This window comes from Peromyscus leucopus, chromosome 15, assembly GCF_004664715.2.
Source record: "Peromyscus leucopus breed LL Stock chromosome 15, UCI_PerLeu_2.1, whole genome shotgun sequence".
Taxonomy (NCBI): domain Eukaryota; kingdom Metazoa; phylum Chordata; class Mammalia; order Rodentia; family Cricetidae; genus Peromyscus; species Peromyscus leucopus.
Window position 1 is genome coordinate 14,567,424 of NC_051076.1, and position 25,546 is coordinate 14,592,969.

At 46.0% G+C, this 25,546-nt stretch overlaps 1 protein-coding gene and 1 long non-coding RNA gene across 4 annotated transcripts in view; one reads left to right on the forward strand and one right to left on the reverse strand.

Moving 5' to 3' along the window:
* Nucleotides 1-6,162: 6,162 nt before the first annotated feature.
* Nucleotides 6,163-25,546, reverse strand: part of Dusp10 (dual specificity phosphatase 10) — a 40,130-nt gene continuing 20,746 nt past the window's right edge. For all 3 annotated transcript variants that reach the window (XM_028894547.2, XM_028894548.2, XM_028894549.2), the window contains exons 3-4: nucleotides 11,308-11,679; nucleotides 6,163-6,723 (exon numbers count right to left, since the gene is read on the reverse strand). In XM_028894547.2, the coding sequence (XP_028750380.1) occupies nucleotides 6,458-6,723; nucleotides 11,308-11,679 (638 nt within the window). In that variant the 3' untranslated portion in view covers nucleotides 6,163-6,457. The remainder of the gene's footprint in view (nucleotides 6,724-11,307; nucleotides 11,680-25,546) is intronic.
* Nucleotides 6,611-10,246, forward strand: LOC119089140. Its single transcript, XR_005092979.1, has 2 exons — nucleotides 6,611-6,712; nucleotides 9,881-10,246. It is a non-coding gene; the product is annotated as an uncharacterized LOC119089140 (long non-coding RNA).

Genomic DNA, 25,546 nt, shown 5'->3' on the forward strand with positions numbered 1-25,546 from the left:
TTCAGTTGTTGGCTCCTATTACAGATGCTACAGCAGTTGTGTTTTATTAATGGAGCCACTCCACATGGCTCTTGTAACCTGTGAGTACCTGTTGATATGGCAAATGCTTATTTTTCTATAGTTGTTGTAAATTTGTTAAGAAAGAATAGGAATTAGCAGTCACTTCCTGTCTGTCTGTCCAGACCTCCAAGCCTTTATGGTTAATTAGTGTTGGAATTTAAGGCATGTGCTACCAAGCCTGGATCTGTTCCCAGTGTGGCATTGAACTCACAGAGATCCAGAGAGATCCCTGCTTCCTGAATGATAGGACTAAAGGCATGTGCTACCATTGCCTGACTTCTATGTTTAATATCGTGGCTGGCTTTTTCCTCTGATCCTCAGATAAACTTTATTGGGTTGCACAAATAAAATATCACCATAGGGACAAATTAAAAGGATCAACTTTTCCTAGTGGGGGCAGATTGTCCCCTGCCCACAAAGACTAAATGTTAGGACAGAAGTAAAGACTGATCAAGTTCACCAATTCTGAGGATTCTGAGTATCTCTGTTCAGTCTCCCTTCTCTATCAATGAGCTCCTGGTCAAAGTCGCCATGGTGGTCAATCAGGCACATGATCATCTACTCACCCAAGTCTAGTCTGACTATAGCAACTAATATGTGTCCAACAAACTCCAAACAAAGCCAACACTGATTTCCTGAACCAGCAAACCACCCTAGGGGGAATTACTCAGCTATCTGATGACCAAACCATGTTTATCCTGGAAGGCAATAGTATCTTTTTACTCCATAGAAACGTACTTTTTATATGGATTTGCCTTTCCTACTTACAATAGCTTGCCAAATACAGCAAGTGGACACTTAGAGAATTATTCTTACCCATCACCATGATATTTCATGCTTTGTCTCTGACTGAGGAACTTACTTTGTGGTAAGTCGTGCATGGAAACAGGTTCTGCTCATAGAATTCATGAGTCCCACCATGTTGTCTCACACTCTGCAGCAGCAGAAAGGTGGAGCGGTTCTTCTCATCTTCTCACAAATCTGTTGCTATGCTAATGAATGGAAATATTTTACAGACTAGAGTAATGTCGGGTAAGATGCAGTCAAGTCTGAGTCATCAACCAGTATATGTTGTTTCTCCTTTATCCAAGATTCCTAAATCCAGAAATCAAAGGACAGAAATAGGACAAGCTTCTCTAGCTGCTGTCATTGAAGAACAAAACTTGTTCTTTCTAGCCTTAAATTTAGAAGTTTTCCTTCCTATGGTAGAAACACTTCTACTGGAAGATGCAATATGGATCCATTATGCTAGAAGCTGACATTGATGCCTACCTTGGGTACCTCATATTTGGAATCAAAAGTAGGGTTGGACAAGCACTGGGCTGAGCTCCAGGAGTCTTGCTGAAGAAAGGGAGGAGGTAGGGGAGCTAGGGGAGCTAGGGGAGCTAGGGGAGTCATAATGGAGGAACCCACAGAGACAGCCAACCTAAGCTGGTAGGAGCTCATGGTCTCTGGACCAACAGTTAGGGAGCCTCTGTGGAACTGACCTAGGCTCTCTGCATGCATGTGACAATTATGTAGCTTGGTCTTTTTGTAAGGCTTCTAGCAGTGAGATCAGGACCTGTCTCTGGCACTTAGCTGGCTTTTGGGAACCTGTTCCCCATGCTGAATTACCTCACCCAGCCTTGATGCAAGGGGAGGAGCTCCATCCTGCCTCAACTTGATGTGCCATGCTTTGTTCAAGTCAATGGGAGGCCTGTCCCTTTCTGAATGGAGATGGAGGAGGAGTGGGAGGGAAGGGGATAGATGGGAAGTGTGTGTGGGGGGGGGCAGGAGGGAGGGGGTTGGAGGGTAGGGCAGATGGAAACTGTGATCAGTATGTAAAATAATGAAAAAAATGTATTTAAATAAAATAAATTTTAAAAAATTATCGCTTGATAGATTTAGAAACAATAAGCAAGCAAACAGACAAAAAACAAAAAACAAAAAAAACAAAAGTAGGGCTGGAGAGATTGCTCGTCTGTGAAAAGCGCATGCTGGTCTTATAGAGGTCCCAAGTTCAGGTACCAACACCCATGTTGAGCAGCTCATACCTGCCTGTAACTCCAGCTCCAGGGAATCTAACACACTCTTCTAACCTTAGAAGATACCTGCACTTACATGCACATACTCAACACACACACACACACACACACACACACACACACACACACACACACCCCACAATTAAAAAGGAAATACATATATATATACATATATATTTTTAAAGAATCAAAAATAAAGTAGATTTTGTTCCCCTGACTGACATGACTGTGACTGTCGCAGTACCTTGGGCTGGAACTGGACTATAAGGTTAGGTAGAAGTTCATCTGGAATGCTGGAGTGTCTCTTGCACTGCTGTTGCCTTGTAAATAATTGCTTTTGTTGCTCTAACACAATAAATGGAAAGTAATCTCAGTTGGCAAGGTTTGGACCCCTCGGAAGGCAAGGATGAAGGATGCTCTTGCTGAGGACAAGGGATGTGATAAGCAATGAAAGAGGGAATTTTATAAACACTATGACAACAAGATCAGCCCCGACAGAAACTACCTTTCCTGGAATTCCCTTGCCAGTGTCTTCCAGGGTCACACTGCATCAAGAAGTCTTAGAAGAAATATGCATCGAGTTGGGAAAGAATCGAAGATAAGTAGTCACCACACTGCAGAGGGGGGACCTGGGAGAATTTCAGTGAGCATGCATTGCCTTGACCCTGTGACTTACCTGGACTTAGCAGAAGCCATAATTTCAGCTCCTGTGCTCTCTCCAGGTCCCCTCCTTCACCATCTTCAAGTCATATGCTAAGTGTACACCTTCAGCAAAGGGTGCTAGGTCCTTCAAGTGTCCCACATCAAGGTGGACAGAGGGCTGATGTGGATCCTAGCTTGCCTTTGTAATTTCATCTTTCACCCCTCTATTTCAAGTCCAGTTTTTCTCTCTCAGCATTACCGACAGAGATTTCAGGTCACATCACGGAGACGCAATACTCCGCCATGAGTCTTCCAATGTTTCTGCTTTTGATCAAATCCTGATTATTTCACACCATTGATGAAGGTAACCACAGAGACAGAAATCAGGAGCCAAGGACACTATTGTCATCCACCTCCAAAGGGCAGCCCTTCTACAGGTGGGTAAAGCTATGGCCCTAAGCATGTTATTACTCATCCTTTTGGTGCTTCTACATTTTCTACTGTGCCCTGTCCCAGTATCCACCTACAACAAATGCCGGATCAGAGGGTAGAACATCTGAGACGTAAGATTAAAAATAGGATCACATATGTCCATAGAGTTCAGGCCCAAGCTCCAGTTCACAAAACAGGTGAAGGTTAAGACTGCTACATCTGCCATTTGGCTCATCAGGCTTGCCCCTCAGAAGACCTAGAGAAATTGGAACTCTTTCAACTTTCGGAATATGATTTGGATCCTAATTCCACATGAGTGCTCTACCTTCCCATTTTCTCCTGTTTCTGGTCTCTTTAGCTTTTCGGGTCATCTCTTATTTGCCGGCCAGCATGTGATCACTGAGTCCTATGAACTTTTTTCCTCTATGCCGTTTTGCAAACACCTTCTTGTCAGCTTCCTTCCTCACTCTCCACCCCGCCTGCCTACCTCAGCCCAAAGTTAGCTAGCAGGAGCAAGCTGGGAACTGAGCTGTCTATCCTGATTGGTACTCCCTGACTGGAAAAGTACCTGTCAGCAACTGAAATCTATGTGGGGGATCTGGAGCTGTACTGTTCATAGCAAGATAAGGAGGCCAACTCAACCTTTCTACGTCATTAGATATATTACCGATTCATTCTATTAAATCATCATATTCTTTCAGCATGGACCATGGACCCTGAGAATGATGCACGAAGAGGATGGAGACCGCTTTCTCAGAAGACACAATCATTTCCCAGCTCCATCCTGAAAGTCCCAGGCAGCTAGTGAGGCCTGAATGCTGGGGAAGCTGCTCTCCAGAGCAAGGGCAGGGCTGCTCCAGCGTGTTCATGAAGCGATTAACATTCCTCATGAAGAAATGGAGGCTAAGTGACTCAGAGCAGATTAGGAAAAAAGACCTGAGTCCTTCTCAGAATTCTTGGTATGCTGGTTGGCAGGATTCCTGTCTGCCTCAAGTAGGCAGACCGCTTCTTAAGCCCCTAAACTTCCAAACACACAAATCACCTGGCTATTGATTCTTTCCCTTCCTTTGCAGAAGAAATGATTTTTAAAAAAGGCAAAGAGAAAGAAGAGGAAGAGAGAGAGAGAGAGAGAGAGAGAGAGAGAGAGAGAGAGAGAGAGAGAGAGAATTTTCTACCCTATCACAACTTGAACATTTAAACTTAGGGAATGAGCCTGCCACACTACTGTTTCTAAGTCTCTGTGAATCAGCAGCAGACTCTTTCAGTATACTCTGGTTGACAGTAAAAAACAAAAATAAATAAACAACAACAAAAAACTGTTGACAGTACAGAAACACTAAATAGAAATTTACGTTTTGCCCACTTCATACTTTATATTAGACCAAAATAATTCCAACTAGCTCTCAGTTAATCCCAGTTATGTTCAATTTCCACTTTTCTAATGGCAGAAAAATTTAAATGACTCTCGGCAGACAAGCTATTTGAAAGCAGAAATCAATGTCAAAATATTTCTGGTGTAACATTTGTAAGCAAATGTTCGCAAAAATATTTATGTCAAATGTAGTCACATAGAGCCAGCCAGCCATGCTGGAATTCTTAGTGCTTACTCCCACCAAGCACGCGTTGGAGTACTGCAGATCTCCCTGGGGCTGAGTCCCTCCAGGTGTGCACTCTAACAAAATGTGGGAAACACTGGGTATGTTATACTCCCCTCCCATCGCGCTCCAACTGTTTCTGGGTTGACTACCCAGCATTGTCACCGCCAAGGTATACATAAAGAGCCAAGTTCTATGGACTGGGAAAAAGCTGGGAAAAGCACATTTTACAACTTGTACTACAGGGTGAATGTCCCTAAAAAATGTCAGGTGAGCTAGTGTCAATGGAGGTGGGACTGGGAAAACCAGAAATAACAGATTGTCCCTGATACTTACATATAGCTACCAGGGAGATGACTGGATTCTAAATCCTTAGTTCGGTAGTGATTTTGCTTTCATGTCTGATGGGAGCCCCTCAGAATCCCCAAGTCCACTGCCCTGTGGAAGAGGATGGGAAGGAGAGGAAAGGGATGTGGTCCTGGGATCCTCAGCCTCCCTGAGCATCCTCCCGACTTTACACCTGCATCCCCATCTCCCTAGATAAAAACCTGTGCTTTATTTCTAACTATGTTGTGTGTACAACACCAAAGGCAAGAGAAGCCTGAGCCTAACCAGATGAAAGAGGGGTGCGTGCAAAGAACGACACATCCCCAAACAAGTTTCATTTGTATAATGAAAACACGTCTTTACACCACCATCAAAAACACACCAAGAATTTTTTTTTGCGAAAAATATTTTTAAATAAAGTTTTGTCTTTTGTTTTTTTACATTCTGATATACATATGTAACATGGTTTATGGCACTGTAACCAGACCCAAATCAAAAACGAGAAACAAAAAAAAAAAAAGAGAAAAGAAAGAAAGAAAAAAACAGAGGGAGAGCAGGGGGAGGGGAAGCCACTGGTATTGTTGGATTCCTCTCTCCGAGCTGGTGCGATCCGTCACTCGCGTGCCAGCTCTAACTCACCCGCACACTACCAACACCATTTTTACTGCGCACGTGCCAGCGAAGGCACGTGGAATAACGGTCAGTTTCTCTCTACTAAAAAGAAAAAAGAAGAAGAAGAAAAGAAAGTTCTTTCAAACCCACAGACGGGGAGAAACTATCCAGAGCATGAAACACACAAAATCAACACTACCCGAAGTCTCTCCAGAGCGCACGAGGTCATCTGCGACCACTGAGGCTGCCCGCCCTTCCCTTCACACCCGTGAGCACAAACAGGGCAGGGTCGGGCGGGGTCTGCTTGCCACGCGGGTGCCCAGGTAGGTTCCAGGTCTTCGCAAGGCGATGTCTTGTCCACTGCCTCTGGCTTCCTTGTCACTGAAGTGTGCTATCTTCGGTCTATGAGCCCGCACAGACGATTTAGTCAGAAACTCTACAACAGCTCACAAGGAAAACTGGGGAGAAGCAAGTTTCATAATCTTTTTATTTGTTGGCTTAAAAAAAAAAAAAAATGACCTCTTTAACCTCCTTGCAATACCAGATAAAGAGAAGTGGTTCTCAGTGGCATCAGAAGTTATAGTCTCCTCACACTTATTAAAAATAGAGTCTCTAGACAGGTTTGTTTCCTTTCACAAACATTTCCCCAACTTAAAAAAAAAAAAAAAAAAAAAAAAAGAAAAACAGAAAAAAAACCAAAACCAGAACCCTCTTCACGCCTGTTCGTCTCCCGACAGAGCCACGGCCCTTGCATCCTGCCCGCCGTCACACGACCGTCTCCATGCCCATCAGCTTTGGTGTAAGGATCCGTGGCGTCACACCATTGTTCAGGTCTTCCTCGAATTCCAGCAACTGCCCCATGAAGTTGAGGTTCGGGGAGATAATTGGCCGTTTGCCTTTGACGAATTTGTACGCGTCAGTCATGGTCATCCGCGTGTGCTTCATCAGGTAGGCGATGACGATGGTGGCGGAACGGGAGACACCAGCCTGGCAGTGGATGAGAAGGCCCTTTCCACACTGGTGAGCTTCCTCTGCGGGACAGAGAGACAGGTGGTCAGGGCGGGGTGAAGAGGGGGGGGCAGAGGGAGGTGAGCGCCTGCCTGGGGCCGCAGGGTTTCCTTTTGCACAGGAAGAATAGACTCAGATGGCTTCAAAGCAGAATGCACCAGTGGATTCTACGTGTTCAAGTCACAAGCTACAGAAATTGGCTACAAGCAGGAGCTGCTAGTCTACATCTTACTAAATTATTAAAAAAAATTGGGGAGGGGGATACACATGCCACAGTGGGCATGGGGAGGTCAAAGGGCCACTTGGAGGAGTCCGTTCTCTTTCCACAACCTGAGTTTGTGGGGATTGAACTCATGTCGTCACTCTTAGCAGCAAGCCCCTTCTGCCCACTGAACCATCTTATTGACCCTCATTTTTTTTGAGGTGTGGGTGTGGGTGCGTGGGGGGTGCATGTTCCCAAGTGTCTGTGGAAGGCCATGGTTGCTATATCGTGTGTCTTCCAGTTCACTCTCCATGGTATTGGACACAGCATCACTTGCTGAACCTGGGGCTTGCTATCTCTGCTGGTCCCGATAGGCAGCTTGCTCTGGGGTGCCCCATCTCAGGCCCGTGTGCCATGGGATTGCCGGCAGGCCGCTGCAGCTGCATGGCCTTTGTGTGGGTTCTGGTGGTCTGGGCCCCCATCCTCACGCTTGCGTGAGAAGTGCGCTACCTGCTGAGCCGTCTCCCCAGCCCCCTACAGTTCTGTATTTAGAGACAAGATAGAGAAAGGGAGTCATCTGTGAAAACAGCACATGTCACAGGAGATGGGGGAAGACACACGGACACACTCATGACAAGCAAGCTACTAAGCTCGCCACAAATGTTACCAGACCTCTTTCTCAACTATATTGTTCTTTTTCTGTTTTTATCTAAAATCATACCACTGACAAAAAGGAAAGGAAAAGTAAGGAAAGGACAACAGAGGAAATGGAAATTATATTACACACACAAATGTTCATGTATGATAAAAATTCTTCTTCTGACAACAATGTTAATTCTACTTTCTGGGTTATATGATTATATGACTGAAAAACAAGTGTTATTAGCAATGTATCTTCTACAAGCAAGACACACACACACACACACACACACACACACACACACACACACACACTGTACCTATAGAAAATTGTTCTCTATAAGAGCTAACATTTAATGCATAAGATTTACTAAATCTCCATGGCAGAGAAGGAATAAAGCTCAGCTAGAAGGTTCCTACACTCAGCTTCTCACCAGAGACGCCAACTGTTGTCAAAGTTAGACTTGTAGAGTACTGACCTACTGCATGGCCAGCCCTCTCCCACACATTTAACCCCCCCGCCCCCCCACATACACTGTTCCCACACGGCAACCATTTGGAAGGCAGGAGTCCCAAGTAGCTTAGAACCAAGAGCGACAGAAATTGGCATGTTTAATATTAAAAGCTTTGGCTGTCTGTTTGCACTGGACAACATTTTTTGACACTTCTAGATTAAAACACATTCCCAAGGAAGGGTTGCTGGAGGAATGCAGGTCAGTGATAAGGTAGACAAGAACTGGGTAAAGAGGATTTATCCCTTAGCTTAAATCATCTGCACCCGCTGCTCACCAGTAGACTAAACAACAAACAGGATGTAAATCTCTTTCTTACCAACCCATAGACAAGCTTATATCAATTGCTCCCTTTGCCAACTTCTCTTCGGCACACACTAAATGGCCTCCCAAACCAAGAACATCAAACATGGTAGTAAGAGAAAGATCAAGGTGTACCACGGCTTTGACCACCTGTTTCACTAACACACTAGCTGAGTGACCCCCAGGACCTCAGTCTTCCTGCCTGGCTAATACAAAGGACACTAGCTCACCAGCCTCTAGAACTGTGGAAACAAAGTTGTTTGATTCAGTGGTTAAACTGGCATTGTTACACCCTAAACCTGGCCATTCCGTAGTTTATATTAAACTTGGATGAGTGTTATTATGCTGTGAACCCCCTGAAGCCATACTATAAAATCTCAGTGTGTCCAATCACAGGGCAAGGAGAATGAAGTTGAGCCCAAACACGTGATCCCGAATTGCTGTGGGCTAGATGTTGCTTGTTATTAGTTTTGTTTTCTTCTAAAAGAACAGGTAAGCCTGAATAATCCAGAAGGAATGTGAGCACCATGGCTGTAATCTTAGAACAAGCCCATCCCAGGCTGCTCACTAAATGGAAAACAATTTCCCAACTTCCTCCACCTGGAATTAAGTCAGGTGGACTCTCCTTTATAACAGCCTCTATCGACCAGGAACTTCCTTGTCTCTCTGGTGACAGGCATTTCTTATTCACGATTCAAGGTTTAGCTCTGATTTTATGAATAAAGGATCCAGGGCATCTTTACCCAGTGTTAGGAACTAATTAACGGGGCATGGCAAACATGGGCCCAGAGTGTCGGATGAGGAGTCCTGGCTAGGAGTCTAGAACACTAGGATGCTAGGGCCTTTGCTTTTATTTTTTTAATTCTCATTCTGTCCTCTCTCCCTCTCTCTCCCTCCCTCTCCTCTCTCTCTCTCCTCCTCCTCCTCCTCATTTTCTTCTCCCTCTCTCTCCCTCCCTCTCCTCTCTCTCTCTCCTCCTCCTCCTCCTCATTTTCTTCTCTCTCTCTCTCTCTTTCTCTCTGTATACAGGTATAGGCATACCACAGCACACAGGTGGAGGTCAGTGTGGGTCCTTGCCTACCACCTTCTTTGAGACAGGATTTCTTGTGCGCTGCAGACACCAAGCTAGCTATCCTGTGAGTGTCTAGGGGTTGTCCGTCTCCCATCTTGCTATAGGAGAGAAGGTTTTACAGATTTGTATGCCTGCACCTGACTTGCCTTGGGTTCTGGGGGTTCAAACTCAGCTCTTCACTCTTATGCAGCCAACACTTTCCCCACTGTGCCTTTTCTTCAACCCCCAGCTCCCTCTTAACACTAGAATCCTGACATGGAAAGGTCACCTCACTTTTGAGTTTAAGAACACTCTGGCTATCCTTCCAGAGTGTTCATGTTAGGGCCCAGCATTGGAGGACAAACTGGAAAGGGAAACAGACAAGCAAGTGTTCAGAACTACCAGCTTGCCAGGAAATCCATCACCCTGGTGGCTGCCAAACTTGAGACTATTTTTTTTTTCTGTCAAAACAGCAACAATCATGGGTGTTCTTGAGACAGAGACCAGTGGCAACCAGAGGCAATAATGTGAAGCACTCGGCTGCCTCTTTGTGCTGATGAAAGTTGGGATTGCTTGGAAACAGTGTCGAGAATCTGTCCTCTGCTCCTGCTGTCCTAGTCACCCTCAGAGTCTCGACACAATGCTACAAGAGCTATAAAAGCTAAGGTCATCATCGAGCTGGTGGTGGCTTCCTTCTGAGGGTAGAGCCTAGTGTGGCTAGAATTTTCCTTTGGGGTCCTACAGGGGCCTGATGGTTCTTGTTTCCCTGAGCCTGAGACAAAGCGTCAAAGAGAACATGTACCTTTTCATGAGCACTAACATCAGTCTTCGTCACTCAGCGTTTATGACCTGAGATCGATCACTGGGGGGGGGGGGGGGGGGGAACAATCCATGCCACTCTCCCTTCCCTTGTCTGCAAGGACGCAAGGCATGAAGGGACTCAGCACATCACGGTCTGCTGTCTGAAGGAGTTTCTTCAGAACCAGCCCTTTCACAAAGGCTGCCTTTGCCTCAGCCTCAAGGGAAGAGGCCACGCACACTAGAACTCATGGTGCTGAATGGAAATCACTTTCCCTGTGCTGGATGAAGAAAGCTGAGCCAGGTGGTACGGAGGGTTGGGGACAGTGAGAGGTGATGTCACAGTCTCTACTTGGAGCTTCCTTCAGAGCGGGCGGCGGGGTGGGGGGTGCTGCAGGGACTAGGCAGCAGGCCCAGCTCTGACCAGTTCCTCACGTTCCCCTTCATTCTTCGGGTCGTACACTACCTAACCGCCCACCCTCCGCTGTTGGTTCTTTGTAACCTGGAGGCCAGATAGGAACTTCTGGTTGAATAGGCGTTGGATAAAGAGTGATAATTTCTTTAGTCTGAACAGGCAATGGCTCCACAGACTTGTATCAAATGCTTGGTCTCCAGCAGGTGGTACCACTTCCAAAGGTCTTTAAAACTTCAGAAGGGGACCCTTGCCTTGGGAAGTAGGTCACCCACTGTGTATCACTGAAGGCAATATGTTGTCCTGGTCCCTCCCTCCCTAGTCTCCATGAATCCAGCAGTCTCCATTATACATCCCCCCCTGCCATGCTCTGTCTCAGCACAGGCCCAGACTCAACGGAGCCAAGGACTGAAGCCTCTCAGATGATAAGCTAAGAGAATTCCTCCCTTCAGGGCAGCCTCTCAGGTAGTTTAGCCACGGAAATGGAAAGCTCACTAACTCAACTATTGTGTCCAATCCAGATAGTTACAAGACTTGAAGAAAGGGCTACAGCTTAGGGTTTGTTTGTTTGTTTGTTTGTTTGTTTGTTTGTTTTCCTCTAACATAGGAATAAACCTTGGACCTTTTACCAAACCCAGAGCTGGAGGGAAGGGAGAGCTCCCACACACACACACCCTGGGAGATAGTTACCAATGAATTCAAACGCCTCTTCAAAGTACTGCCGCAAATTCTGCTTGTTGCTGTCAGTGGCTGGCAGCCTCTTGTAGTTGAAGAGGCCTTTCTCATAGTGGTACAGGGGAAGGTGAGTGGTGACGTTGATGACGTAGCCGATGTTGAGCCTCTGCATGGTGTCCAGGTCCTGAGCATCTTGCTCATTGCCGAGGAACAGGAAGGGCAGGATGGGCGTCAGCTCCGCGTTCTCGATGTCAGGGGTGGTGGGGACAGACTGAGGTAGCATGCTCGAGGCCGCAGATGCGCCGCCCCCCACCTCCCGGCACTCTTGGAGCTGGAGGGAGTTGTCACAGAGGTTTTCATGGTTCTGTTTAAAACTACTGAGTCCCCCTGGAAGGAAAGCGCAGAAAGCATGTGTGAATAAGACAGAGCCCACGGAAAATGTCAGCTTCCCCATAGGGATGGCCGTCATTGTGGCTATGTACATGTTTAACATTTCTAAAATAAAAACAAAAACCAGAAGTCTATTGGGACACGCAGAGCCAGCTTCAGAGGGCTTGTGCTCCTTATTGCACAAACTGGGCCAAGGTGCCTGGGAACAAGTTCCATACAACAGCCAGTCATTTCATCAACTGCAAATTTGATTTGCTTCTAACAGACATATGGTCCCTGGCCTACATAGAGCCTTGTGCTTTGGGAGCTGAGGACAGCAGGGATGACACTGTCCTACAGAGAACTTCTGCGTGTATCCTGGCATTGTGCACATGTGTCCCCACCACCTATAACTCACCTTACAGAAAGCCAAGCTCCCTCCTTATGCAGCCAGCAGGGACAAGCAGGTGCTGTGGGAAAGCAGACTATGCTGGCTGCACCCTGCCTGCCGAGTCGCACACACTCATTTCTCTGTGTGCCTCAGTAACCCCACAGGCATACACTGTGTCTCTCTGTGTGTGAGTCTGAGATGGGGGGGGCGGTAAAAACAGGTCACGTGTTCAGTCTACCCTCCACCCCCAGGCTTGCATGGTCACTCTACATAGACAAACTATTTCTATTCCTGTTATTTCTATGGCTGTCCAAAGGTAGAAAGAGCAGAGGTAATCTGGGGGCAAGGTCAGTTACCCCTGGGAGAATGACTCGGAATCTACAGGACTTTCCACACAGGTCCTTGACATCTCTAGATCTTGACTTCCAGGAGAGTGGCTTCTGAGAGTGGCCCAATTTCCTGCACTTAGCTTTTAGAGGACTGTGAGTACCCTAACTGCTAATGGTGACCTCTGATGGATCTCCTAATGCACACCCTGAGCTTGGGGCTCTGCTCTAACTCCAAGAGCTGAGTCTGAAACACTTCAGAGGTCTACGCTGCACCTGCTTCTCCACTTTCAGCATGCAGACATGGCCTCCTGTTAGTACAGAGTCACTTATGGAAATCACACAGCCACGGGGGTGTGATTAGACACACGACGATAGTCACACAGCACCGTCTGCTTAAGGGTGGGAGCAGAGACCTGGCTCCACAAATTCTCCTCTGACTTACACACACACACACACACACACACACACACACACACACACACACACACACACTAATAGTAAGTTAAAAACAGAAAAGGCTAAGTAAATACCAAAACAAAATTTAATAAGTATGTTCATCCATGGAATATTATGTAGCCATTAAAAGAATAACTGTGTAAAGAATATAAAAATCAAAGAAAGTGTTTCCATTTAATGTTAAATGAGAAACAGCTAATTCAAAACATTTTGAAAAAGCCTAAAGCCTATACACAAAAAGAAGAATTAAGGAAATTTATGGATCAGAATTTGCCACTTAACTTTCCCTCTCTTACGTTACACGCAATTACACATGGACAAATCTGAAGGATTACAAAGCTCAAGTTCTACAAGGTGCATGAGACACATCAAGAGACATCCAGGCAGGGTCACCAGATGAGCATAAATCCCAGGAGAGCAGGATGGGTCATTTGAGGCCTTCTGGGAAAGGGGAGGCACTGGGAAGTTCCTGGAAGTAATATCTTGCCAGTCATATAGCTCTTGCTATTCCCCAGGCATGAGGCCAAAAGCACAAAACCTGACTAGGATACATGCCTGTGCTAACAGAGGGGCAGCACATCTATTTGTCTACCAGCTTCCGAATTGACACCACATTCCTCCCCATCTCAGTTTTGACCTCTAGAGCAGGGGACCCGAGGAGAGCATGTCCCCAACCAATGGGCACAGCCAGCTGTAGAAGAGAAGACAAGTCATCGTTTCCGTAGGAAATAGTAACGATCCACAGACAACTTAGGAGGGCCATCCTGTGCTCAGACATGTCAAAAAGGAGAAAAGTAAAGAAAAGAAAAAACTGTTTTTAGGAGAGCACATAGGAGCTTTAAATTCATTTGGCTTCATTTCTGTGATTACACTCTGCCCTTGCTGTTACTGTCTGTTGTGAAATCATTATACCTGGGTGAGTAGCACAGAGGGAGCCTTCCAACTACAAAAAAAAATGCAAGACACTAGAAAAACATAACCAGTGAATGCGTAAAAACTGCCCACTGCCACTGTCCCAAACTCCACAGAGGACAGAGGACACTGGAAGGAGCTGTGTGGAAATCTGCTGGGCTCCACAAAACCCCCAGTAAACAGCGCCATGCTGATCCTGCTAGGGGAACCTAATTCACTTTTTCCTTAAGAAAAAGACGCTCGCAGCATTTTTTTCCATGTAAGTTGAGAAGAAGAACTGGGCAACTACACTCAAAAGAAGAGGCTAGGAGGTGGGAAAGGAGGATTCTCATTCCTCTTTAGTGTACTTGAGCTGTAATTTGTCTTAAAAGCCGCTAGTTAGAAAAGAGAATCAAAATAAAAGCATGCCAAGCCCCCTTCCACCCCCATACACAAAAAATAACCAGCATAGAGCTTCTTAAAATCCCGTCTCTGCCCCTCCTTTCCCAGTGACATCAGCCGGAGGCTCCCCACCTGCCCAGTTGCCATGGCAGTCACACAAAGACACACAATGACATCAGTTGGCATGATATCAGCTCTTTGAATGCAAACAATACAAGAAGAACTACTTTGTTTAAGGCCTCGGGTACAACTGTGTTCTGGGGAGCCAATGACGTAATGCTAACAGGTGGCAAGGGGCCTTCCATTTGCCTAATGGGGGGAAAAACATGGGGGAGGGGCGGGTCAGAGGGAGTCTGAGAGTTCTACTGTAGGGTGTTATGTGCCAGTGTGAAATGGTGTGCGTTGTATGTCTGAGACATGTGGGAAGGACGCTTGCGCACTATCTGCAGGCAGAGGAGAGGGGAAAGGCCACGTGACTCACACATCTCAGCTGGACAAGGAAGTTCTCACCGAGGGTCGATCTGAAAAGAGCCTCCAGTTAGGTCTGCTCATGCCAGGCATCCGTCCTCACACACCGGTGGTGTGCCGTGACTCCCTGTCCTGGATGGCCTTTAAGGCACCGTGAAACAGTCGTATCCCACAGGAGTGTTTCAGGGAACTGCATGGAGGTTGTTCCTGCCTCTTAGGGGTGGGAGAGGAGACGGGGTGGGGCTGGATTGGTAGCAGCAGGGGAAGGGAAGAGCAGAGCTAAGCAGGTCATTTTTGGCCCTCTGGCCCCAACAGAGGATTACTTAATGATGTTCCGCGTGACTATGTAAGAGCTACGAGGGGCTGGGAAGATGGCTGAGTCGGTACAGGGCCTGCAGCAGAAGCATTACAATCTGTGTTTGGATCCCCAGCACTCCTGAGAAGGCAAGGAACAACGTGTCTGTAACCCCCGTCCTGGGGAGGAGAAGACAGGGACATCCCTTGTACTGCACGCACGCACGCACACCCACAAGAATCAAAGCATCACTAACAGACCGTCAGAGTGGAGGGAGGTACAGTATGGGGGGGGGGCGTTGAGGACACATGGGCCCAGCCTACAGTGAGGACTTAGTCTCCTAGGAACCTGTATGAATCCCTTTCCCTTAGGAAGGCTCCGCTTACTGTACATCAGGCATAAGAGAGCCTATGTCTAGTGCTGGGTAGAGGACACCTAGGTGAAGGCTTAGAGATACATCACATGGCATTCGATACATCGCATCTCATTATGTTCACATCATCACCATGGCCCTCACCTACACTCAATCTAGTAATGAGATAAAGCTGCCGGAATCGGAGCCTGCCCTGACAAACGCTTGCTATGAGACCCTAGGCAGGTTTCTCATCTGTCTCTTCCTCGGTTTCCCCCTACCAAAGACAGAGATAACAGTAGTGCCTACCTCAATACTATCCTAAGAACAAAATAAGTTAACAAACATAGTTTGGCGAAATCATATTGGGTACGGGATGAACACTTTGTTCATTACTAGAAATAAAAGCCAGTGTCACACAAAAACTCTGACAAGTGAACGTTCTAGAATTTTCATATTTTAATATTTATTCATTTGATATTTCTCTGTAGATCTGGCTATCTTGGTACTGTGTCGACCAAGGTGGCCTCAAACTCATGGCAATCCTCTGCCTCAGGCTCTACCCTGAGTACTACACCATCATGCCCAGTTTAATTTTTATTTACGAAATAACTAGGAGCCAACTTATCCAAGAAGTTTCAAAATCTGAATAACATAATTCTATCTTAAAGTAAACCACAGGCCCTGTCTTTCCTGAACAACAGATCTGACTTTCTTTCTTTATCCTGGATTAGCTTTCCCAATAAAAACTTGGGATTCCTGTTTTTGCCAGGAACTGGGCTTTTAAAAAATGAAATGGCTTTTATCCTTTACTCCAGTCCCTGACTCCAAACTGGGTAGGCTTTGCACAAACAGTTTGTGGTATCAATGCAAATATTTTTGGGATATACACAACAATGCGGAGAAACAAGCATTTTCAAACCTTGTCTCAAAATCGCATTTCCTCGGCTTTGAGTCCATGAGTTTGAAAGGTGATTAGAAAATATCCAGCACCTCAAAAGAAAAACACACCTAGGTGCTACCTGCTATGACCAGGTGAGTTCAGGGGCAGCCCAGGATGGTGACACATTCTCACTGTGGTGGGAAAACCCCCTTTTGTAGCCACGCTTCTGCTCCTGTCCTTAGCTACGGCAGTGACTTCTGTGGCATGATTCCCTGACTACAGGGCGAAAGACCTGATGTTCACATGCAGAATCTATAAGCAGGAGACAGCCATGTTCTACAGAGGACAGCCAGAGTGAGGCTTAGCCAGCAATGTAAGAACACTGGCCGAAGGTCAACAAATAGAATTAGTGTCTACAGAAGGGCGCGGGCTGCTATTAGAAAACTGGACTCTTACTGTTTGAGGCAAGAATATTGTTTTCCTTACTGTGTTCCCAGTCAGGACATTGGTAGCAGTGAAGATCAGGGATTGGATGGAGCAAGTCTGAATTAAAACCCGACCCTAGCCCTAACCATCTGCATTACCTCCAGTGGGTTTTTTTTAACACACATGCACCTGAGTCCCCACATCAGTCAGTTGGACATATCCATCCCCCAGATCTCAACGCAGACACAAACTACATAATAATAGATCTTACAGATGACAGGATTATTGGCATATAATAAATATTATTTTGTAGACCCCCAGTGGAAACAATAATACACCAGGTGTAGTCTCCTAAAGTTCTGTAGGCACAGAGAGAAGATGAAAGAACACAGCTCAGCCGGAGCCAAGCATTTAGGGTGGAAAAGTCCAGAGATGGGGTCGGAGCACTTCACACCACCTTAATATGGGAACTACACGGAGTTCCAGCCTCAGCCATCAGAAGGCTTTCTACTACTTTTCTTTGAACTTATTCATATGCTCCACAGACGTGATTGGCTATTTGACAGCACCAGTGATATTAAGTTCGATACCAGGAGGCATCGTTAGGTTGTCTTAGGATCCTGTGGAAAGCTACATGTCTTTCCCAAGGAGAGGGAAAGGAAGCCAGGCTGAAGAGAGAGGGGAGCGAAGGTAGTCTCCTAGCACAGAAGGGATGAAACAAAGACAACGAGAAACAGGAAAGGAGAGACGAGGAGACTGAGTCCGGCCGCTTTGTGGGTGAGTGCTGGGGAAAGACTCTTCTTACACATAGACCATTTGGTGGCTTCTTCAAACCAGTGTGGCTGCCTTCACTGTGAAATGCCCAGTGTATGAAAAGACATAATCAAGGAGGCATCTTTAAACTTTAAAACCAGTTTATAAGCCGAGTGGGGGCCGTGTCTTGTGGGTGGGGGTCCTCCCTGGAAATGTGTCTGCAGTTAGCCCTTTACATCTGAGTGTTTCAGAGGAACAGAGGAGGGGCAAGGCCAGCTGAGGTGAGCAAGCTGCAAAATCTGCATTCCTGGAAAACTTGAATATATGAAAAAAGCATGTATTTGTAGAAACGATATGTAAGAATACGATATATGGTCTTAGAAATTATAGAAATGAAATTATGATGGGCTGGGGATATGGCTCAGTTGGTAGAGGCTTACCTAGTATACACACAGCCCTGGGTTCAGTTCTCAACACCACATAAACTGGGTATAGTGGCATATACTTGTAATCCCAGCACTTGAAAGGCAGAAACAGGAAGATCAGAAGTTCAAAGTCAAAGTCATCCTTTACTACAAAGTGAGTTCAAGGTCAGCCTGGGCCATGTGAAACCTTGTCACAAACAAACATCTTGAATTATGAAACACACACATACACACACACACTTCTGCAAGCAACTCAATACATTAAGGATATGGTAATCTAGAGAAAAGATACACAAAACACACTATGTACATACACAAAATATTTATATAAAGAACATGAATACCTCTAGATCCTCAATAGTTGGGGGTTCACAACTTTTCTCAGAGCTGTTCTCATAAAGCTTCAGCAACCAGACGTATGTGTGCAAAATGATGCTAGAATATTCTATTTTTGTATTTGTCTCTTGTTTATGTTTCCAGATTAATTGCTTTGGTGGAAGCTAGTTTCTTGGGGAGAAGGCTCAATTCCCTTTGTACATAGGACCTATCCATCTCCTCCAGGGGGACAGGTATCTTCCTGTGATGTTGGGTACAACAGGAGCTAAAGGGGGAGTAGGGAGTTATGGGTTTGATCTCATGAAAATCATTTATGAACACTAAAACGCAAAATAAATGTCTCTCCCTGGTGTCTACTTTAGGACAAATCCTAGGTAGAGATCACTTCAAAAATACCACATGTGACCAGGCATGGTGACACATACTTGTGGTCCTAGCCCTAGGGAGGCTAGAGGTAGGATCATCAAGAGTTCAAAGCCAGCCTCAGCTATATAGGAAGTTCAAGGCCAGCCTGGGTTACATGAAATCCTGTTTCAAAACCAAAACCCCACACAAACTATCTTCTTACCTCGGTCTAAAGGTCATTTTAGTTCCTCGCATTAGTTAATCTAACTCAGCTGGATTTCATAACATTTTGAGAGAAGAAAGGAGGGAAAAATCTGGTAAATCTATACCAGAATTTGCTTGAATTTGGAATTCATTGAATTATTTCTTTGGATTTTTGTGGACAAAAGAACATGACCTAGACCATCGCTGCTTACAGGAACTAGACGCTGCTCCACAGTCTTCTGAACCTGTTTATTGCTGCTTCCCTCGGAGTGTCTGCCACTCCTCTGCCTCAGCTGTGTGCGGTGGAAAAACAACAGCAACAACAACAACTAGCCACTGGAGAGAAACTATCCTGGACTATAACTGTACTGAGACTCCGAACCAGCAACTGCTCCTTCCTGATGTCCTTGTGTGCTTAGCAAGAGGCTTGCTTCTGAATCTGTGGTTCTACAGACCCATCCATTGGCAGCTAGGGGGATGACTGCTTACATTTTGTTCATGATGTTTCATGTTTCTTTTGGTAACATCTTTACAAAAACCTCAACAGGAATATGCTTTTAAAAAGTCGTGCCCAGGGTGCTGAGTGATAGCTCAGACAGTAAAAAGTGCATGCTTGGCAAGCAGGAGGACCTGAGTTTGGATTCCCAGAACCCACATAAGGGCTGGGTGGCATGAATCCCAGCCCTGGGAAGGCGGAGACAGGAGGGTCCCCAGAGTTCCCTGGCCACCAAACGTAGCTGAATTGGTGAGTCTCAGGTTCGACAAGAGACCCTTTCAAATAACAAGGTGGAGTGTGAGGGAGACACAAAATGTCAACCTTTGACCTCCATATACATAAACACACACACACACACACACACACACACACACACACACACACAGAGCTGCACATACACACAAACACCACCCTTCCCTTCCCCCCCCCAAAAAAAATCTTGCCTAAATATTTACCTGCAAAAAGTAGAACTGAGTCAGAAGGATCCTATGATTTATAAAAATTGAAAATCTAGTTTTTTGGGGGGAGCCTTCCAAGACACACTGACCCTGGCATGTTTTATCAGCATTCACATGATTCCTCTCTGTTCTGCCACCTCGCCCTCCCAGCTCTGAAGCAGTTCAGGGCTCTTCCAAATGCACTCCTTACAGAACTGCTGGTGATTAAATGTCTGCTTGTGGAGGAAAACCAATCCTCACCAAAAAGGTGGCCTTCAGTCAAAACCCCATGAAGGGAGGCACCCTTCGGCTCCTCTCCACAACCGGCAGCCCTCAGGCTCTAAGGAGCAACCTGCATTCAGGAAGCCACACATTTCATATGTGTGTGTTTGAATAACACAGGCGGATCAAGGCTGCTTCACAAGTATGTAAACATAGCCTGCTCCTTTAAACCTGTGACCTCATTTATTTACATTAGTACAGAAAGCACAGCCAGAAGCGACAGCTGATGACAGTCATGTAACTTTCCACAACGACGACAATTAAAACGCTCCAGGCCTGCTTTCACGCACATATGACTTTTATGTGAACCGGTTTCAAACTGTAAGATCTCCAAGTCTCTGTGCCAAGAACCGGCTTAGGCTTTGCACAAATCAGTGTGATTCAGAGGTGGAGCAGCCCTGGGCTCCTTCCATCCACCTGCAGCTGGCCTCTGCCTCCTGTTCCTCCCCTTTCCCCACTTCTGATCTCCATAGTACACTATTAAATGTGCACACCTGCCACACACACACACACACACACACACACACATACACACACACACACACACACTCACTCACTCACTCACACCACCACTATCACTACCACCACCAACAACAACAACAAATAGGTTGGGTGAAGGTTTGGGTGTGAGAAAATAACCAGTCAAGTCCTGGTTTCTTCAATCTTGCATGTTTTACAATTCTGCCTCTTGAGCTAGGAGAGAACTAATTCCTGTTGCTTAAGTTACGCAGCCCCTGGGGTTTTGTTAGAGCAACCTGCTGTGGTCTGGATGTGCTTTGAGCAAGTACTCAAAGTCCAAACACTAGGAGCTTTGTCTGTAGGGTAGAGCCTTTAACAGGCAGGGCACAATGGGAGGTAATAGGGTCAACAGGCCCTGGGCTTGGAAGGGATGAACATATTTCTCATATGACCCAAGTTAGTACCAGTGAGAGCAGGCCTAGGCTCTGACTGTCTCTAGCTTCCATTCTTGGCATATGATCTCTTTTGTACACATTTCTAAAATGGAAATGTTATCCACAATGAAGTCCTCATTAAAGGCCCAACAGACAGAGCTACCTGACCTTGAACTCCCGGCTTCTAAAACCATGAAATCAATAAAAATGCTCTTCGAAAGTATGCAGCACTGAGCATTTTGTTATTGCACCAAAAAACTGACTAATACATAACACGAGCAGACTAATACAGTACCACTTTTCACTTTATTTCCCAGTTGTACTGGCTGGTTTTGTGTGTCAACTTGACACAAGCTAGAGTCATCAGAGAGGAAGGAGCCTCAGTTGAGGAAATGCTTCCAGGAGATTCAGCTGTAAGGCATTTTCTCAATTAGTGATCAATGGGAGAGGGTCTAGCCCATGATGGGTGGTATCTTCCCTGTGTTGGTCGTCCTGGGTTCTATAAGAAAGCAGACTGAGCAAGCCATGTAAAGCAAGCCAGTAAGCAGCCACCCCCCCACCCCCCAACAGCCTCTGTAGCAGCTCCTGCCTCCAGGATCCTGCCCTGTTTGAGTTCCTGTTCTGACTTCCTTCAATGATAAACAGCAATGCTGAAGTGTAAACCAAATAAACCTTTTCCTCCCCAACTTGCTTTTTGGTCATGGTGTTTAGTAGAAGCAATAGAAACCCTAAGACACCAGTATAACACACTCTCTCTCTCTCTCTCTCTCTCTCTCTCTCTATATATATATATATATATATATATAAATATATATATATATATATATATATATATATAACCTACTTTTCAAGAGTCACACCAGAACTTGTATGCTACCTAAGAACAAGGCTCCTGGGAGTCAATCCAAGTTGATACCATACCTTATAGACAAGCCATAAATGGTTCAAGACCAGGATGGCGGGTAGCAGTGGGTGGGGTAGGGAGAAGAGGAACGATATGCCTTAACCACCTGTCAAGCCCATAAGAAGCAAACTCACAGAACCTTCTAGAACTTTAGTTCCACTTGCTGGCAGCAATCACAGAAGCCATCCTTTCTCAAAGACATTCCTTAACTTCATCATGGACCAGCCCTGGCTCAAGCCTGCCCTGAGACATCTTTCTGAGCCAAGAATAGTCCTCGATGGAGACTTTGTGAGTGTTTAGGAGAGTGTTCTGTACTGTGTCAAAACTCCACCTTCCCTGGTTAATCAAGAGGGAAAGGGGGCATGCCAGGGGACATGTGCAAGGCTGACGAAGAGGAATGTTGGTAAAGATGGTGCTGGAAAACAAAGCCATGTTTTTCCCAAGAGCTGAACACGCTGCTCATTTAATTCTCTGAAGAGGGGGCAAACATTCTTTGCTTTTCAGGGAAGAAGAAGCTTAAATAATGAAGCATTGCTAAATAAACAAACAGACAGAGCTACTCATTAAACCAGCCTTCAGCACAAAAGGAAAACTTGCTTCACCATCTATACAAACCCCACCCAGGACCACATTTATCTTAGACCCTGAATTAAACACATCACAACTTCATAGTGAAAATATGTTTCCCAACGGGATTAAAGTAAAGTCTAATTGAATAAATTCCTAGAAATGTCAAGAACAAGCCTCAAGAGACTACATTCTTCTACCGTGAAATATTCCCGCTGGAAATTACACGCAGAGAAGGTCATCGAAAATCATGGTAGGAGGAGGAAAAGCAGGACACAAGACAAGGTTTATAAGTGAGTTCTAGATTGGGACCCATGGCTATGGCGATATATGGAATTGGACAGTCAAATGCATAAGCCACTCAAACTTGTTTTGAAGGACACCCTACACTCAAACAATGGCTTTTACAACCAAGGATTCTGGAATGCTCTGAAGGTCAAAGGGCTTTGGCTTGGGGAATTCAGGAAGTGACTAGGGAGAGTCAAATGCTCCTATCACAATTTCGAGTGCTTTCTTGGGCCAGTGTTTTCAGTCCACAAAAAGTATAGCAACAGCTTCCTTAAGTCAGGGCTGAAGTCTATATTTGGCAAGGCTAGTTAGCAAGGGTAAGCATTAACCATCAGCGACCAGAAGGAGAAGGCAAGGCAGAAGCTGCCTATGCGGCCACATGCCACAGTCAGATCACCCCACGGTGGCTGAGCTTTGCAAGGTCAGAATGAAGCCAGGCACGGTCTCCATTCGTACAAAGAGATAGGAGGGTCTGGAAACCCCTGATGGTGGGCATTGTAGTGCCAGGCTGCAGTACCGGGTAAAAAGCTAGGATGTCTTCATAGGGTATACCACATTATGGCCCAACCATAAAAGCCTGCTTACGTCTGAGGAGCTGAGCTGGGATCATATATTATCAACATGGGCTCAAGGTTCCTGGAGGACCATAAAAGTAACAGTCACTACAGCCTGGGAGACAAGAGAACTGCCCCTGTGTGCACTCCACATCGGGCACCAGAGGACTTCACAGGCACATCCCCTGGAGACCACACCCAACACAGCACCGGGTGGAAGACTCCCTGAGGGCAGGGACTCAGAGCAGTTCTGCTTTGCACACCGAAGGGACACTGGGTTCTATCTTATGGCGTGGATTGTCCAACCTCTGTGGAATCAAGCCCATAGGTGATCCTTAAGTGTCTTCCCTCTGAGCATCTGTATGTAAATCAGGTGAAGTTGAGCCACAGCAAGAACACAGTCAGGTGGGGAGGTGTGAGGCCTGCATGATCTAACTGTTCCAGGGCCCTCTGTGTCTGCTGCTGGCTCTTCCAGGGTTCCTTCAGTGTTATACTATGATACACACCTCAGCCCTAACTCCTGGTACCCAGCTCTACAACCCTGCAATCTCCAAAGAGATAAACGTAACTATTTATATGCTAATGGAGTGGCTGGTGGTCTGGGAGCCCTTAACACCTCTGTATGGAACCAGTATCAGAAAGTACAAAGCCTGATTAGAGGCTAGGGAATTTCAGCTCCAGCCCTCCATCTTGATCTAAAGATGAAGATGAAATTGAATTGCTCACCTATGGCCAAAAATTTAATCAGTCGTTCCTTCTTAATGAGAACTCCATAAAAACTCAAAAGAACAAGGTTTGGAGAGCTTCCAGGTGGTTGAGCAGCGTGGAAGTGTGTGTGGCGAGATGGCTTGCCCACATAGGATACAAAGGCTGCTGCCCACGCTTTCCCTCGATGTGTCTTATACATCTCTGCTGTCTGCCTGTTCACGTGCATGCTTTATAATATCCTTTATAACAAGCAAGGTCATAGAAATGTCTCCCCAATCATGTCAAACTAATCAAATCCAGAGAAGGAGTTGCGAGAACTTTGATTGACAGCTAGTTGGTCAGAAGCGCAAGCCACGCCCTTGGGACTTGCAACCGGTACCAGGAGTTGGGGAGTTCTTGTGGTTTGGGGCCTTTGTCCTGTGAGATCCGACACTATCTCCAGGGACATGGTGTCAGAATTGTGTTAACTAGCGTTAGGGCATCCTGCTGCTGTTGGCTGAGGAACTATTTGGTAGGTGGAGGAAGCCTCCACAGAAGTATTCCGGAGGGGGAGGGTGGAGAAGTTTGTTTGCTATTCCCATAACAAAATAACTGAGGCTGAGTATAAAGAAGAAAGGGGTGTTGAGTTCCCAGTTTCGGAGACTAAAATTCTGAACAGTCCAACACTAACTCTGGTGAAGGTCACCTTGGCTGTGTCAGCCGTGACAGGTGGCACCACAGGTGGGCTAGTGACAAAGGGGGACAGAAAACCAGTCTAACAGAGGGGCTGGGCTTGCCACTTCCTCCTCCTCCTCTTCTTCTATTTTTATTTATTTATTTATTTTATACGTCCATAACACCAATCTCATGTTCTTCCAAGGACAATGCCCCCAGCTGACTTCCTATGAGGTACCACAACTTTTCAACATCAGCATGCTGGGGAAGACGTTTCCAACACATGGACCTTGGAGGGCCACCCTCCACCATATCCTAACCTTAGCAGAGCAGACAGCATGAGGACGCTGGTCTCCTCTGTGACCCACGCAGGTGATGCAGGGCTCAGCAAATGTGGTCTGCTAGAAGGTTCTTCCCTGACATTTGATTTACAACTCTTCCCTCAGCCCACTCTGACCACCCCATCCTGGCATTTTATTGTCTTCAGAACACCTGCCGCTATCTGAAATTATCGATGCCACCCTTTACTTTCTATTATTACTAAGAAGTGGAGCCCAGGAAAGCCCAGGTGATATTAGTCTCGGAGGAGGCAGGGCACGTCTGCCCGGTGTGCCGGTGGCAGGCTGCCCCACACCTCTTCCGTCCAGCCTTGCGAAGGCTGTTCAGCATCTTCACATCCGAGTTTCCTTCTGGGTAAAGTAGAGCATCACCGGCAAACAGAGTTGATGCAATAATTAAATGAACTACTACTAAATGAGTTATTCAGAGAAATGGTGAGTATTCACTCTGTACCGTCTGCTCTGAATAGCAAGTGCTCATTAAATATTTTTAGATGAAATGAACATCGGAATGAGCCAGAAAGGGCCATTAATTATGTGTTGTTCCGCATTATGCTAGAGATCCAGGAGATTAAAAATAGTCCCCAAAGATAAATCTAATTGGAGAGAAAAGAAGGGATGAGAATGAGGGAGCATTAGAAGAAACTGTAGTGCAGTGTCAATGCCAGAATGTTCTGAGAACACCGAGGAGCCTGGCCTGGAGGATGTCACAGGCCATGACTCATGCAAGCAGCTGTGGGACAGGTGACTCTTGCTGACCCTAGGCTGAGGAAGAGGTAGAGAGCCAGTGTCGAGACGTTGGTGTGAC